We start from the raw sequence: 16,453 nt of genomic DNA on the forward strand, positions 1-16,453 counted from the left end.
GGTCACCCTGCTGTGGGAAAGATGTTATGAAACCGGAAAGAGTGCAGAGCAGAGTTACAAGAATGTTGCCAGGACTCGAGGGAGTGAGTTATTGGGAGAGGTTGGACAGGCTTGGACTCTTTTTCTCGGAGCATAGAGGGGTGATCTTTTAGAGGTGTATAAAATCACAAGGGGCAGAGATAGGGTGAATGCACTCAGTCTTTTTCCCCAGAGTTGGGAAATCAAGAACTAGAGGGCACAGGTTTAAGCTGAGAGGGGAGAGGTTTAATAGGAACTTGAGGGCCAACTTTTTAACATTCGAGGGTGGTCAATATGTGGAATGAGCTGCCAGAGGAAGTGGTTGAGGCGGATAGAATCACAACTTTTAAAAGACATTTGAACAGGTACAAGGATAGGAAAAGAATATGGGCCAAATGCTGATAAGTGGGACTAGGTTGGATGGGCGTATATCCGGTGGTACGTGCCCATCCAAGTGTTATGACTTGGATGAAAACATGGATGGGTGGGTTTGCAGATGACACAAAAATAGGTGGCATTGTGGGTAAATTGGTTTATTATTGTCACAGGTACGGAGGCACAGTGAAAAGCCTTGTCACCCATACAGATCATTTCATCACATCAGTGCATTGGGATAGTACAAGGGAAAAACAACAACAGATTACAGAAAGTGTTACAGTTACAGAGGAAGTGCAGTGCAGGCAGACAGTAAGGCCAGAAAGAGGTAGATTGTGAGGTCAAAAGTTCATCTTATCATACTAGGGGACCGTTCAATAGTCTTGTAACAGCGGGATAGAAGCTGTCCTTGAGCCTGGTGGTACATACTTTCAGGCTTTTTATATATTTTGCTTGATGGGAGGGGGGAGAAAAGAGAATGTCCAGGGTGGGTGGGGTCTTTGATTATGTCGGTTGCATTACCGAGGCAGAAAGAAATGTGGACAGAGTCCATGGAGGGGAGGTTGGTTTCCGTGATGGGCTGAGCTGTGTTTATGACTCCCTGCAGTTTCTTGCGGTCTCAGGCAGAGCAGTTGCCGTACCAAGCCGTGATGAATCCGGATAGGATGCCTTCTGTGATGCATCCATAAAAATTGGTGAGGGTCAGAGGGGACCTGCCAAATTTCTTTAGCCTCCTGAGGAAGTAGAGGCACTGGTGTCTATGTGATTGGACTGGGATAGGCTATTGGTGATGTTCACTCCAAGGAGCTTAAAACTCTCAACCTTCTCGACCCTTGCACTGTTGAGGTAGTGTAGAAGACTGCCAAAGGATACAGCGGGATACAGATCGGTTGCAGATATGGGCGGAGAAATGGCAGATGGAGTTTAATCCGGCCAAGTGTGAGGTGTTGCACTTTGGGACATCAAATGTGAAGGGAAAGTACACAGTTAATGGCAGGAGCCTTAACAGCGTTGATGTGCAGGGGAACTTGGTCCAAATCCATTGCTTTCTGAAAGTGGCCACACAAGTTGATAGGGTGGTAGAGAAGGCGTATGGCACGCTTGCCTCTACTAGTCGAGGCGATGAGTTCAAGAGTCAGGAAGTTATGTTGCAGCTTTATAAAATTTAGTTGGGCCGCATTTGGAGTATTGCATTCAGTTCTGGTCACCCCATTATAGAAAGGATGTGGAGGCTTTGAAGAGGGTGCAGAAGAGGTTCACCAGGATGCTGCCTGCATTAGAGGGCAGTTGCTATAAGGACAGGTTGGACAAACTAGGATTGTTTTCTCTGGAGTCTGAAGGGAGACCTGACCGTTTATGAAATGATGAGAGGCATAGATAAAGTAGGCAGCCAGTAAGGTTTTCCCTAATACCAGAGGACGTGCATTTAAGGTGAGTGGGGCAAAGTTCACAGGAGATGTGAGGGACAAGTTTTGTTTTACACAGTGGTGGGTGTCTGTAATGTGCTGCCAGGGGTGGTGGTGGAGGCAGATACAAAACAGGCGTTTAATAGGCTCTAGATAGGCACATGTATATGCAGAGAATGGAGGGATATGGTCCATGTGCAGGCAGAGGGGATGAGTCTAATTAAGCATCATTAGCTTAATTAGTTTGGTACAACTTTGTGGGCTGAAGGGCTTGTTCCTGTGCTTACTGTTCTATGTTCATTTGGTCAGCCTGGACCAGTTGGGCCAAAGGGCCTGTTTCCCTGTTGTACAACTCAATGACTTCAATGCTTCAGAGAAAACTACCAAGTTTCTCCAATCTGCTATCAGATGAAATCCCAAGGTACTAATAGGAGCAGTTCAGTATTCTAAGAAAATTAGCTGTCTAGCTTCTAACATTCCAACACTGACTATACTCCAGAAATTCTTAAATTGCCTGTTGATGTCTTTCTAAATGTATCTTCAATGTTCAGATCAGAATCAAGTTTGTTATCACTGGTGTATGTTGTGAAATTTGTTGTTTTGTGGCAGCAGTATAGTGCAAGACATAAAGTTACTATAAGTTTACCAAAAAATAAATAAAATAGTGCAGAAGGGGAATAATGAGGTGTTGCAACTGTATCTGTTTCTCCCACCTCCTCTGGCAGCGCATTCAGGCACCCACCACTCGCTCGGAGGAGCAAGGGAAGAGTACAGCCCTTCAGCCACAACGTACCCAGAGGTTCTTTTGCAAATATGAAACCCGAAGTTCTTCAGGCATCACAAATGTGCAGGTTTTATTGTGCTTCTAGGTGCAGTTTAAATGAAACATACTCTGTTTAGTCTGTGAGCTGTCTGTATTACATCTGTACCACTTGCTCTATGTATGTACATCGCTCTCCTGCACACACTGTGTCGTCATTGTTTTCCACTTATTGCACAGGTTGTTCTTGGAAAAGTTGCCCAAACACCGGGATTATAAGACCAGCGTAATACCCGAAAAGAAGGAGACAATTAAAGTAAGTGTGAATCACTCCCTTCGGTGTTTCATTGCATCCATGAACCACAGTCGTGCCACTGGCAAAGTGCTGGTCAGATTGACCCAGCTGAACTGGATTGAAGCTGATTACCAGGAAAGTACAGCACAAATGACCTCTGTGAATGGAGCCACTTCCTCCTGCCGTTTTGGCGAGCTGTAGGAGCTGTTGGTGGTGTGGGATTTCCATCCTATCATGCCACAGGCTGAAGTGGGGACATGTCATCAGTAGAAAACACTCTAGGTGCTCTGGGCCTAATTTCATTCCAGCAGTAGGGAGGTCCTTTCTGGACAAGTGTTTAATGTTTCTTAATGTTCAAAGGTATTGAAAAACATTCTCTTTTACACATCAAATGGCCTGCTTTACTATTTTTCCTTGCTGTAGGTCATTCGCTGTCAAATCCTTGGCAGATAAGGTAAAGGAGAATCTTAAGAGACCGGAGCATTTTGTGTGTGTTGCTCTGGATTTCCAACATCTGCAGAATCTCTTGTGTTTCCTAGAGATTCTATAAGCTTATTAACAGCAGAAGGGTAACTAGGGAGAGAATAGGTCAGTGTGGTCGTCAGTGTATGGAGCCACAGGCAACGAGCGAGGTCTTAACTAAATACTTCTATATTTACCGTGGAGAAGGTGATGGAAACTAGGGAACTTGGGAAAGAGTACAGTGATGTCCTGAAACGCATCAACATCATGAAAGAGGAAGTGCTGACAGTGTCGAGACGCATAAAGGTGGATAATCCCTGGGGCCTAACTAAGTGTGTCCTAGGATGTTGTGGGAAGCAAGGGAAGAAGTTGCAGGGACCCTGACAGGATTTAAATTCAAAAATTAAATTTTTAAAAAAATTCTTTAAAAAATTTTATTTACAGCGTGGTAACAGGCCCTCTGGCCCAACGAGTCCGTGCCGCCCATTTTTTAAACCCAAATTAACCTACCCGTACGTCTTTGGAATGTGGGAGGAAACTGGAGCTCTCGGAGGAAACCCACGCAGACACGGGAGGACATACAAACTCCTTACAGACAGCGACGGGAATCGAACCCCAATCGCTGGCGCTGTAATAGTGTCGCGCTAACCACTACGCTACCGTATCTTCCTTAGCCACAGTTGAGGTACCAGAAGACTGGAGGGTGGTTAATGTTGGTGCCTTTATTCAAGAAGGGCTGCAAGGACAAGCCAGGGAACTATAGGCTGGTGAACTTAACATCAGTGGCGGGAAAGTTACTGGAGGGGACACTGAGAGCCAGGATCTATCTGCATTCAGAAAGACAAGGATTAGGGACAGTTAGAATGGCTTTGTGCGTGGAAAATTGTGTCTCGTGAATTTAATTGAGTTTTTTTGAAGAGGTGACCAAGAGGATTGACAAGGTCAGGGCGATAGGTGTTGTCTACGTGGACTTGAGCAAGGCTTTTGACAAGATCCCACGTGGCATGCTGGTCCAGAAGGTGAGATCACATCGGATCCAGGGTGAGGTAGCCTATTGGGTACAAAATTGGCTTGGTGGTGTTGGAGGGGTTTTCAGATTGGAGGCCTGTGACCAGTGGTGTGCTACAGGGATTGGTGCTGGGTTCACTGTTGGTTGTCATCTATATTAACGATTTGGATGAGAATGTACAAGGCACAGCTAGGAAGTTTGTGGATAACACCAAAATTGAAGGTATAGTTGTCAATGAAGAGACTTTATAGGTTGGGACTGATTTCCCTGGAGCGAAGGAGGTTGAGGGGTGACATAAAGGTTCAGAACACGAGTGGCGTAAGTAAGATGGATGGACGTGGTCTTTTTCCTAGAGTAGGGGAGTCGAAAGCCAGAGGGCATGGGTTGAAGGTGAGAGGGGAAAGGTTTAAAGGGGACTTGAGGGGCAGCTTTTTCACACGGAGGGTGGTGGGTATGTGGGCTGAGCTGCCAAAGGAAGTAGTAAAGGTGGTATAATTACAATGGTTAAGAGACATTTGGACGGGTACATGGGCAGGAAAGGTTTGGAGGGAAATGCAAACATGTTTGACTACCTCAGGAAGGCACAGTGGTCAGCACGACAAGTTGGGCTGTAGGGCTTGTCTCCGTGCTGTATAACTCTGACTGAATTGTAACGTGATGTTTGGATCAGCGTAGGTACTTGGACCAACCCCAATTGTGCAGAAAGTTGTTTCTGTGAGACGGTACTGACACTAGGTTAGCTGGGTTTGTTTATCCCGGAGCGAAGGCTGAGGGGGTCCTGATGGAGGTACCCACGAGAGCCATAGATAGGGCAGATCTCAGGAAACCATTTTTCCATAGCAGAGGTATCTAAATCCAGAGGGCATTGGTTTAGGCTGAGGAGGAACTTTTCAACCCAGAGGTGGTTGGAATCTGAAACACATTGGTGGAGGCAGGTATTCATCCAACATGGAGCCATACAGCATGGAAACAGGCTATTCGGCCTACCACATCCATGCCACCCAGTAGGCACCCGTCCGTGTTAATTCCATCTTCCAGCACTTGGCCCATGGCCCTTTATGCCTTCTATGACAAGGTGATTCAAGTGCTCATCTAGACACTGCTTTAATGCTGTCAGCGACTCTGCTTCACCACTCTCTGGGTGAAAGAGGTCCCCGTCATGTCCCCTCTAAATCTCTTACCCTAAATCTATCTATCTCTAGTGTTGTCTACCTCTGATATAGTGTCATATGGGGAATAGTTTCCTGCAGTCTACCCTATCCATGCCCCTCACAAGTTTACACGCCTCAATCATGTCCCCTCATGTAACCTCTGCTCTGCAGAGAACAGACCCAGCCTCTCCAGTCTCTCCACATTACTGAAACGATCTGTCCCAGGCAACATCCTGGTGAATCCCCTCTGCACCCTCTCCAGCACCATCACATCCTTCCTGTAGTGTGGTGACCAGAACTGCACATAGCGCTCCAGCTGAGGTCTGACCAATGTTTTATAATGTCGGACTATAACCTCCCTGCTCTTGTGTTCAGTGCCCAGACTAATGGAGGTCAGTGTTCCATATGCTGCCCTAATCATATTATTTGGAATATACCCTTTGACCCTCCCCAATTTGTATCGATGTACCATAGAAACCATCCTATGTGGATGCATCATGGCTTGGTATGGCAACTGCTCTGCCCGTGACCACTAGAAACTGCAGAGAGTTGCGGACACAGATCAGCACATCATGGAAACCAGCCTCCCCTCCAGCATAATCCATCCCTGATTACCCATTAGAATGTGGTAAGCGGCTTTGAATCCATTGCGGTCCATCCGGTCAAGGTGCTCCCATGGTGTTGTGATACGGAGTGCCAGGATTTGACCCAGTGCTGATGAATGACTGGCAGCATATTTCCTTGTCAGGATGTGTGCAGCTTGGCAGGGAACATGCAGGTATTCCGTGCAACTGCTGCCTCTTGTTTTTCTTGGTAACAAAGGTTGAGGGCCTGTGTGGTGCTTTTGGAGAAGCTTGGGTAAGCAACTGTAGTGCATTTTATAGGTGGTACACACTGTGGGCCAGTGATGGAAGGAATTAATGTTTAGGCTGGTTGTTGGGGTGTCACACAAGGAGATTGTTCTGTCCTCGATGAGGTTGATCTTAGAAAGTTATTGCTGCTGCACTTGTCGAGGCAGTAGCAGAGTTTTCCATCGTGCTCAGGATCTGTCTTGCAGATATTGGAAAGGCCTTGGGTGTTGGGAAACACCAAACGGAAACCAGTCTCTGATTTGCTTTTACTCATGGCATCAGGTGAGTTGTTGGTTAATGGCAAATCCCTCTGCTGTAGGAGAAAAAACCCTATCAATGCCCTCAGTTTTATAAACCTCTCTCAAGCCTCCCCTTGGATGCCTTGTCTTGAAGGAAAACACACTCAGTCTATTGGTGTCTCCTCATAACAGAAACAGTCCATCCCAGGCAACATCTTGGGCAATCTCTTCTGCATCCTCTCCAGAGTGTCCTTTCTAAATCAAGGTGACCAGAATTGCACACAATATTCCATATACGACCTGGTCCAGAGATGACAGCCCATGGGATCCAAAGCAAGTTATCAAATTGGATCCAAAACTTGCTTGATATTAGGGAGGCAGGTGATGGTGGAAGTTTGGTTTTGTGATTGGAAGGTGTGAGAAAAGTGATCTAAAGTATCGTTGACAATTGTATTGTGGCATTTACTGTCTGATACCACACTGCTGCCCAGTTTGGGTTCCGCTAGAATCTCATCACAGCTGTGGACCAAAGAACTGTATTCCAGGGGTAAAGTGAGAGTGGACTGACAGCAGAACATTATTTGACTGATCATGGTATCAAAGGTCGAACATTCCAATGGTTAGAGTCATATGTTACAGAATACGTTGACGGGTACATGGAAAGGAAGGGTTTAGAGGGATATGGGACAAATGCAGGCACATGGGACTAGCTCAGGAAGGTATTGTACCATGGACATATTGGGCTGAAGGTCCTGCTTGTGTGCTGTATGACTCTGTGACCTGACTCTGTGAAGGTGGCTGTGATTGTGGTCAGGCAACGCAGCCCCAGGACTGCCGGTGCTTCCTCAGGACAGTGCCCGACTCAGTCAACTTCAGCTGTTTCATTCATGGCCTCCATTCCACACCATCTTCAATACTGTTTGCTACTTCAGCCAAAGAAGTAGTCATGCCAGCATGTAGCAACACCTACTCAGAATCCTGGCATAAGTGCTGAGTAGTATTCATAGAATTGTATGGTATGGAAACAAGCAATTTGGCCCAATGTCCACCCTGACCAGTGGGCCCCCTTCTTTATTAATCCCATCCCTCAGCAGTTGGTCTATAGCCCCCTACCCCTAAGTGCTCATCCAGTCATTTCTTAAATCCTGCAGTGCCCCAAGTTCTCTGGCTGTGCATTCCAGGTGGAGAAATTCTCCCTTGTATCCTTTCCAAATCTCTTCCCCCTTACCCTAAACCTGTGTCCTCTGATATGGGGGAGAAAGTTTTCCTCCAGTCTACCCTATCTACACCCCTTATCATTTTATACATCTCAGTCACGTCCCCTCTTAACCTCCTCCAGTCCAGGGAGAATAGATCCAGCCCCTCCAGTATCTCAGTCTTAAGTTACACTGCACGGAAGCAGGCCCTTTGGCCCAACTTGTTTATGCCAACCAAATTGCCTACCTGAGCAAGTCCCATTTGACTGTGTGTCTTTTAAAAATTTTGATTCTACCACCTCTACTACTTCCTCTGGCAGCTCGTTCCACACACCCACCACCCTCTGTGTGAAAAAAACTTGCCCCTGAGGTCCCAGAGCATTCTCGGGGAGGGTGAGCAGCCAGAAGTCATTGTGAACACTGGCACTAATGACATAGAGTCATACAGCAGGGAAACAAGCCCAACCAAGATTACTATTTGCCTGGATTTGACCCATATCTCTCTCAACCTTTCCTATCCATGTACCTGTCCAAGTATCTTTTAAATGTCATTAATGTACCTGCCTCAACATAGGTAGAAAAAGGGATGAGGCCCCATGGAGTGAATGTAGGGAGTTATGCAAGAGGTTACAAACAGGACCTCGAGGGTAGTGATCTCTGGATTACTCCTTGTGCCATGTGCTAGTGAGGGTACGCCGTGGCTGAAGAGTGAGTGCGGGGGCAGCATTTCAGTATTTTGGAACATTGGGATCTCTCTGGGACAGAGGTGACCTGTACAAGAGGGATGGGTTGTACCTAAACTGGAGGGGGATAAATATCTCAGCTGGCAGATTTGCTAGTGGTATTAGGGAGGGCACCCCAGTCCTGATGAAGGGTCTCGGCCTGAAACGTCGACTGTTCATTTCCCTCCGTAGATGCTGCCTGACCTGCTGAGTTTCTCCAGCATCCTGTGTTCGTTGCTCCAGATTTCCAGCACCTGCAGTCTCCTTTGTGTCTCTGGGGAGGGTATAAACAGGATTGGCAGGGGGAGGGATCCAAAGCAGAAGTGAGGTGGATGGGAGGCTGGAAGCTGAGACAGAATTCAATGACAGTAAGGTCAGTGGACGAGACAGGCAGCAGCAAGGCAGGGAGCGAGGAAAGTCTGTTGGATCAAACGCATTTATTTCAGTGCAAGAGGCCTGACGGGTGAGGCGGATGAACTCGGGATGTGGACAGCTATGTGGGGCTGGGATATTATAGCGATTACAGAGACGTGGCTAAGGGAGGGACAGGACTGGCAGCTAAATGTTCCAGGGTGCAGGTACAATAGGTGGGATAGAGGAGGGGGAAAGATGGGAGGGGGAGTTGCAGTTCTGGTTCAGGAGAAGGTCACGGCAGTGGTCTGAGATGAAATTACTGACGGATCATCCAGTGAGGCTTTATGGGTGGAGCTGAGAAATAAGGGGATGATCACCTTGCTGTTGTTGTACTATAGGCCCCCTAAATCAATGGCAATTAGAGAAACAAATATGCAGGGAGATTGCAGAAGGTTGCAAGATAATGGGGTAGTCTCATTTGAAGTGCATATCAGGGGATTTTAACTTTCCTAATATAGATTGGCAGTTGGGGCATTATGTTGCAGTTGTATAAATTGGTGGTGTGGCCATATTTGGAGTACTGTGTTCAGTTTTGGTTGCCCTATTACAGAAACGACGTGGTTAAACTGAAAAGAGTGCAGAAAAGATTTACGAGGATGTTGCCAGTACTAGAGGGGCTGAGTTATAGGGAGAGGTTGGCCAGGCTAGGCTTTCTTCCTTGGAACGTAGGAGAATGAGGAGCGACCTTATAGAAGTGTTTAAAATTATGAGAGGCACAGATAAGGTGGACAGTAACGGTCTCCCCCAGGTTAGGGCAGTCCAAAAATAGGGGACTTAGGTCTAGGGTGGGAGGGGAAAAATTTTAAAGGGACATGAGGGACAACTTTTTCACACAGAGGGTGGTGAGTATATGGAATGAGCTGCCAGGGGAAGTGGCTGAGGCAAGTACAGTAGTGTCATTTAAGAAGCACTTGGGTACGTACATGGAGGGGTGGGGCCCGGAGGCATATGGGCTGAACGCAGGAGATTGGGACTAGCTGGGTGGACAAAGTGGTCGGCATGGACTGGTTGGGCTGAAGGGCCTGTATCCGTGCTGGATTGCTCTGTGACTGGGACTGCCATGGTGCTAAGGGCTGAGATGGGGTGGAATTTGTTAAGTGTGTTCTGGAAAGCTTCCTCAGGCAATATATAGCAGACCCTACTAGGGAGAGGTCAAAGCTTGACCTGCTCGTGGGAAATGGGGCAGGGTAAGCAACCGAGGTGTCAGTGGAGGAGCACTTTGGGACCAGTAGGCCTAACACCTGTGGTAGGCAAGTTACTAGAGGGGATTCTGAGGGATAAGATGCACAAGCAGTTGGAAAGATGGGGGTTGATTTGGTATAGTCGGCATGGCTTTCTGTGTGGGAGATCATGTCTCACAAATTTGATTGAGTATTTTGAAGAATTAACCAAGAAGGCCGATGAGGGAGAGTGGTAGATGTAGTCTATATGGATTTCAGTAAAGCATTTGATAAAGATCCATGTGGTAGGCTGCTATGGAAAGGTTAGATCGCATGGGATCCAGGGAGAGCTAACAAATTGGATATACAATTGGCTTGGTAGCAGGAAGTAGAGGGTGATGGTGGAAAGTGTTTTTTGGACTGGAGGACTGCGACTAGTGGTGTTCCCCAGGGGCCGGTGCTGGGCCCGTTGCTATTTGTCTTTTGTTAAGTGTTGAATTAGTTAAATGTGTTCAGGAAAGTTTCCTCAGGCAATATATAGAAGGCCCTTCCGGGGAGAGGGCAAAGTTTGACTGACTCTTGGGGAAATAGGGCAGGACAAGTGACTGTGGGGGAGTACTTGGGACCAGTGACCATAGTTTTATTAGTTTTAAATTAGTTATGGAAAGGGATCTGTTTACAAGTTAAAGTTCTAAATTGAGGCAAGGCAAATTTTGATAGTATTAGACAGGGACTTGCAAATGTTGATTGGAGTAGGTTGTTTGCGGGCAAAGGGATGTCTGGCAAGTGGGAGGCTTTTAAAAGTGAGATATTGAGAGTTCAGGATCTGATGTTCATGTCAGAGTGAAGGGCAAGGCTGGCAGGAGTAGGGAGCCCTGGATGATGAAGGATATTGAGGCTCTGGTCAGGAAAAAGGAGGTGACATGGGTCAGGTGCAGGCAGCTGGGATCAAGTGAATCCCAGGGGGAGTGTAGCTGGTGCAGGATTGTACTCGAGGGAAATCAGAAGGGCAAAAAGGGGGCATAAGCTAGCTTTGGCAGAGAAGATTAAGGAGAATCCAAAGAGATTTTATAAGTATATTAAGGGAAAAGGAGTAACTAGGGAGAGAAAAGGGCCCCTCAAAGACCAAAGTGGACAACTTTGTGTGCAGCCGCAGAAGATGGGTGAGGTCCGCAATCTGTATTTCTCCTCTGTTTTTACTGTGGAGAAAGACATGAAGGCTTCGGAGCTTGAGATCGTTAAAGAGGATGTCTTGGGGATAATCCACATTGCAGCAGTGGATATACTTGTATTCCTAGGTCCCTCTCTCCTACAACACTTCCCAGGGCCCTACTGTTCACTAAATATCCTACCCTGGTTTGACTTCCCAAAATGCAACACCTTGCACTTGCCTGAATTGAATGCTATTCACCATTTATGTAGCTGATCAAGATGGCTCTGTAATTTTTGATAACTGTGTTCACTGTCTGATACCACCTATTTTAGTGTCATCTGCAAACTTACTACATTCTCATCCAAATTATTCATATAAATGACAAATAACAATGGGCCCAGCACCGAACCCTGTGGCACCAGCACTCTCTGCTTCCTACCATCAAGCTAATTACGTATCCACTTAACTCCCTGGATCCCTTGTGATCTAACCTTCCAGACTAGCCTTTCATGCAGGACCTCATCAGAGGCATTGCTGATGTCCAGATAGACAACATCCACCGCCCTATCTTAAATTGTCTTGGTTACCTCTTCAAAAATAAAACTCTAACGGATTTGTGGGACGGCATTTCAGGCTCACTGGCATGTCTTTTGCTGCCCTTCTTAAATAACGGTAGAACATTAACCTCCCTCCAATCTTCTGCAACCACCTTTATCTAAAGATGAAGCAAGTATCTCTGCCAGGGCCTTTGCAGTTTCTTCCCCAGCTTCCCACAAGGTCCAAGGATGCACTTGGTCAGGCCCTGGGGATTTATCCGCTTTAAGACTGCCATTACCTCCTCTTTGGTAATTTGTATATGGTCCAGGACATCAAACTCATTTGCCTCAATTCCTTAGCTTCCATGATCTTTGCCACAGCAAAATAAAACTGAGAAATATTCATTGTGGTCATGTTCAAATGGCCATCTCCTGTGGCTCCACACACAGATATCCATACTGATCTCTAAGGGGACCTATTCTTTCCCTAGCCAACCTTTTATTATACCTGTAGAATCTCTTGAGATTTTCCTAAACCTTGCCTGCCAGATCCATCTCGTACCACCTTTTTGCCTTCGTGATTCCCTCTTAAGTGTACTCCTGCACTTCTTGTAATCATTGAGGGATTCGCTTGATCCCGACTGCCTAAACCTGATGTATGCCTCCTTCATTTTCCTGACTAGAACTTCAATATCTCTCTTTAACTAAGGTTTCCTAAATTTACCAGCCTTGCCCTTTACCCAAACAGGAATATTCTGCCCCTGAACTCTTGACATCACACTTTTAAAAGCCTCCCACTTCCAGACCTACCTTTAGCTGCAAGCAGGCTCATCCGATCGACCTCTGCAAGGTCCCGTCTAACACCTCCAAAACTGGCCCTGCCCCAATTTAGGACCTTAACTTGTGGACCATGTTGTACCTGTCCTTGTCATTATTAGCCTGATTGTCATGACAATTCCTTTCGTAAAATATGTCATGGGGCTGCTTGTAACTCATCCTGCAGATTGCCTGAAAGAGGCAGAAGCTCTTATCACATTTGAAAAGTACTTAGATGTGCTCTTGGTAAGCCATGATCTACAGGATACAGGCAGAGTGCTGGAAGGGGGAAATAAGCTGGATAATTCTTTTTCAACAAGCATGTTTTCATGCTGTATGACTAGCATGGCCGGGATGGGCCGAATGGCTGCCTCAGTTGGTCAGTTTTGAATCAGAATCTTTTGACCTGTGATTCTCCATGGATTTGCTCCCAATCTGTGCCTCTACTTGCTCACAATGATTAAATGAGGAGCTGATTGTTCTGGGAGTTCTTGGCACAGACCTGGTTTAGAATTTGTGCTGGAGTGCGCTATAACAAAAATTGTTAGTGCTGCATTAGAATGTGACTAGTTTTGAATAGAGCATTGTGCTAAAATCTGTGTTTGCAATTGATAAAGTAAAGCCAAGTTGAGTAACATCAGAATCTTGCTTACCTTTTCCTGTGTGTGGTAGAAACTAAAAGAGATTGCATTTCCGAAGGCTGAGCAGTTGAAGAGTGAGCTCCTGAGGAGGTACGGGATCGAGTATGCAGAGTTCCAGGAGCAACAGGTAAGTGGCTCAGCACAAGTTGCTGCTTTGTTTCACAAGCCACTGGCATCTGTCTTGGCCTTTGCTTTGGTCAGTGAAGTTGTCTTCCTCATATTGATATTAAGAAGGAGGCAGCGTTGGATGTCTTGTAGAATATTAAGGTGAATAAGTCCCCAGGACCTGATGGAATCTATCCCAGGCTGCTGAGGGAAGCAAGGAAGAAGATTGCTGGGGCCTTGAGAGAGATCCTTTGACCCTCTTTAACCACAAACATGGTCCCAGAAGACTGGAAAATAATCATTGTTCCTTTGTTTAAGAAGAGCAACAGGGACAAACCAGGAAATTATAGGCCAGTAAGCCTAACATCAGTGATAGGGAAAGTATTGGAGAAGATTCTTAGGTATAGGATTTCTTTGCATTTGGAAAAGCATGGAATGTCAGAATGGCTTTGTCTTGTCTCTCAAATTTGATTTGAGTTTTTTCAGGAGGAAACTAAGATGAGTGATGAGGGTAGGGCAGTGGATGTTGTCTACATTTGACAAGGTCTCTCATAGTAGGTTGATCCAGAGGTTAGGGCACATGGGATCCATAGTGAGTCGGTAAATTGGATCCAAAATCTATGTGGCCAGAGAGAGGGTAGTGGTGGAAGAGTGTTTTCTGACTGGACATATATGACCAATAGTGTTCTGCAAGAATCCGTGCTGGGAGCTCTGTTGTTTGTAATGTATATAATAAAGATTTGGATAGAAATGTAGGTGGTCTGATTAGTAAGTTTGCAGACACCACGAAAATTGTTGGGGTTGTGGATAATGAGAAGGATGTCAAAGGATACTTTTTCCCAGCGTCAAAATGTCTGATACCAGAGGGCCTGTATTAAGGGTGAGAGGGGGTAAGTTCAAAGGAGATGTGCGGAGCAAGTTTTCTTTTAACGGAGTGGTGGGTGCCTGGAATGCGCTGCCAGGGTTGGTAGTGGAGGCAAATACAATAGGGGCATTCAAGATGCTCTTAGATAGGCACATGAATGTGCAGGAAATGGAGGGATACGGACATTCCATAGGCAGAAGAGATTAGTTGATTACTAGTTTAGCTCGACACAACATTGTGGGTCAAAGGGCTTGTTCCTGTTTTGTACTGTTCTATGATAAACTGGTATATAGATCAGTTGGAAATTTGAGTAGAGAAATGACAGCTGGAGGTTAATCTGGACAAGCGTGAAGTGTTGCACTTTGGATGTTAAATGCAAGGGGAAAGTACACAGTACATGGCAGGACCCTTAAGAGCACTGATGTTCAGAGGGATCTCGGGTGCAAGTCTTCAGCTCCCTGAAAGTGGCAACACAAGTAAATAGGGTGATAAAGGTGTACGGCACGCTTGCCTTCATCAGTCATGTCATTGATTACAAAAACTGGGAAGTCATCTTGTAACTGTATAAAATTAGTTAGGGCAGATTTGGAGTATTGTATGTATTTCTGATTGCCATACTACAGGAAGGATGTGGAGGCTTTGGAGAGAGTGCAGAAGAGATTCACCAGGATGCTGCTTGAATTGGAGGGTATTTACTATAAGGAGGAATTCGACAAACTTGGAATATTTTCTCTGGAGCATCAGAGGCTGAGAGGTGAACTGATAGAGGTGTATAAAATTATGAAGGCGTAGAAAGGGTAGGTAGAATCTTTTTCCCAGATGGAAATATCAAATACTAGAGGGCATAGCTTTAAGGTGAGGGGGGGGAAGTTTAAAGGAGATTTGCACAGAGTGGCGGATGCCTGGGATGTGCTGCCAGGGGACGTGCTGGAAGCAGATACGAGAGCAACATTTAAGAGGCATTTAGACAGACACATGAACTGGGGGGGATGGGAATGGAGGGATATGGACCATGTGCAGGCAGATGGTATCAGCTTAGATTGGCATCACGGTTGGCACGAGTGTGGAGGGCCGAAGGGCCTGTTCTTGTGCTGTCCTGTTCCATGGGGAGGCTGGGTTTCTGCAGCGGGCACTTCTATGTAGAGAAGCCGAAAGGAAAGAGAGAATACTGGAAACACTCAGCAGACCAGGAAGTATCTGTGGAAAGAGAAATGGTTAACATTTCATGTTGAAGATCCTTTATTAGAACTGGGAAAGTTATTTTCAACTTGCAGTGAAGGTGGTGGATCGCCCAAAGGCACTGTCTGTGGTGGGGTGAAGCCAGTCGTCTTGGGGGTGATCTGTGGAGGTTGTCCAGTCAAATGGGTTAATAGGTGCAGTTAAAGCATGATAATACAGGTAATATTTATAGCAGGGCTGAACATAAGTGGTCCAGTTGTACTATTGGAGAGAGTGAAACTGAGCCTGCATCACACACAGATGACTTGCATAGAACAGTACAGCACAGGAACAGGCCCTTCTGCGAGGTTTTATAGTTTTCAAACAGAAAAATTACAATAAGAGTTAAGTGTAGTTTCAGTGGTTATAATTACCTATTTAAAGTGTGGATAGGTAACTTTGCAGAATTACATATTTGCAATGGGAGCACATCCTAACTAACAGGATCCTTTTGAATATTCAAGTGGCTGGTCTGAGGGGTTCTGAGTGCAAAACCCCAAACACCCAAAATGTACCTCTTTTGTTACAGTGTTGAGGGATGGCTCCCTGGATATAGAAACAGACAAAATGTTAATTGACAAAATAGCCATGTCCTAAATTGTGTATTAAGTGGCAGGGATATGTATTTAACACTGCATTAATACAGGAAATGGCCACTTAATGCCTTCCCAGAACTCAGTGAGGGCTAATTAACATGAACAATTATTTATTGTCTTCCCCCTGCCTAGTTACAGTGGTACAGAATCAGGATGTCCCATGCTCAATGGCTGGTTTCCATGGCCTTATAGTGGATGTTACTTTGTTTAATAAGTTGCACAAGTATCAATTGCCTTATCAGTTTCCAAAGCAAATCTCCTATGTGGCCTTGTGAGTGAAGCTGACAGCCTGTGTTCTTGAGAGACAATGGGATCTGATTACTGCGGGGATGTTACATTGTAAACAGTGTTTTTAAGAATGGTTCTCTTTTGAATAAGCTTGCTGCTCCCCCATTCCATAACTCCTGAAGATGTTCCACGACTAATAATCCCCCACAAATGACATCAAAATCAATGCAACCCCAA

At 45.8% G+C, this 16,453-nt stretch overlaps 1 protein-coding gene across 4 annotated transcripts in view; it reads left to right on the forward strand.

Annotated features, from left to right (window-relative positions):
* Positions 1 to 16,453, forward strand: part of LOC127584237 (STAM-binding protein-like) — a 77,241-nt gene that overhangs the window by 5,699 nt on the left and 55,089 nt on the right. For all 4 annotated transcript variants that reach the window (XM_052040867.1, XM_052040870.1, XM_052040871.1 and 1 more), the window contains 2 exons: positions 2,800 to 2,875; positions 13,236 to 13,331. In XM_052040867.1, coding sequence (XP_051896827.1) covers positions 2,800 to 2,875; positions 13,236 to 13,331 — 172 coding nt within the window. The remainder of the gene's footprint in view (positions 1 to 2,799; positions 2,876 to 13,235; positions 13,332 to 16,453) is intronic.

This window comes from Pristis pectinata, chromosome 29 (assembly GCF_009764475.1).
Source record: "Pristis pectinata isolate sPriPec2 chromosome 29, sPriPec2.1.pri, whole genome shotgun sequence".
Lineage (NCBI taxonomy): Eukaryota > Metazoa > Chordata > Chondrichthyes > Rhinopristiformes > Pristidae > Pristis > Pristis pectinata.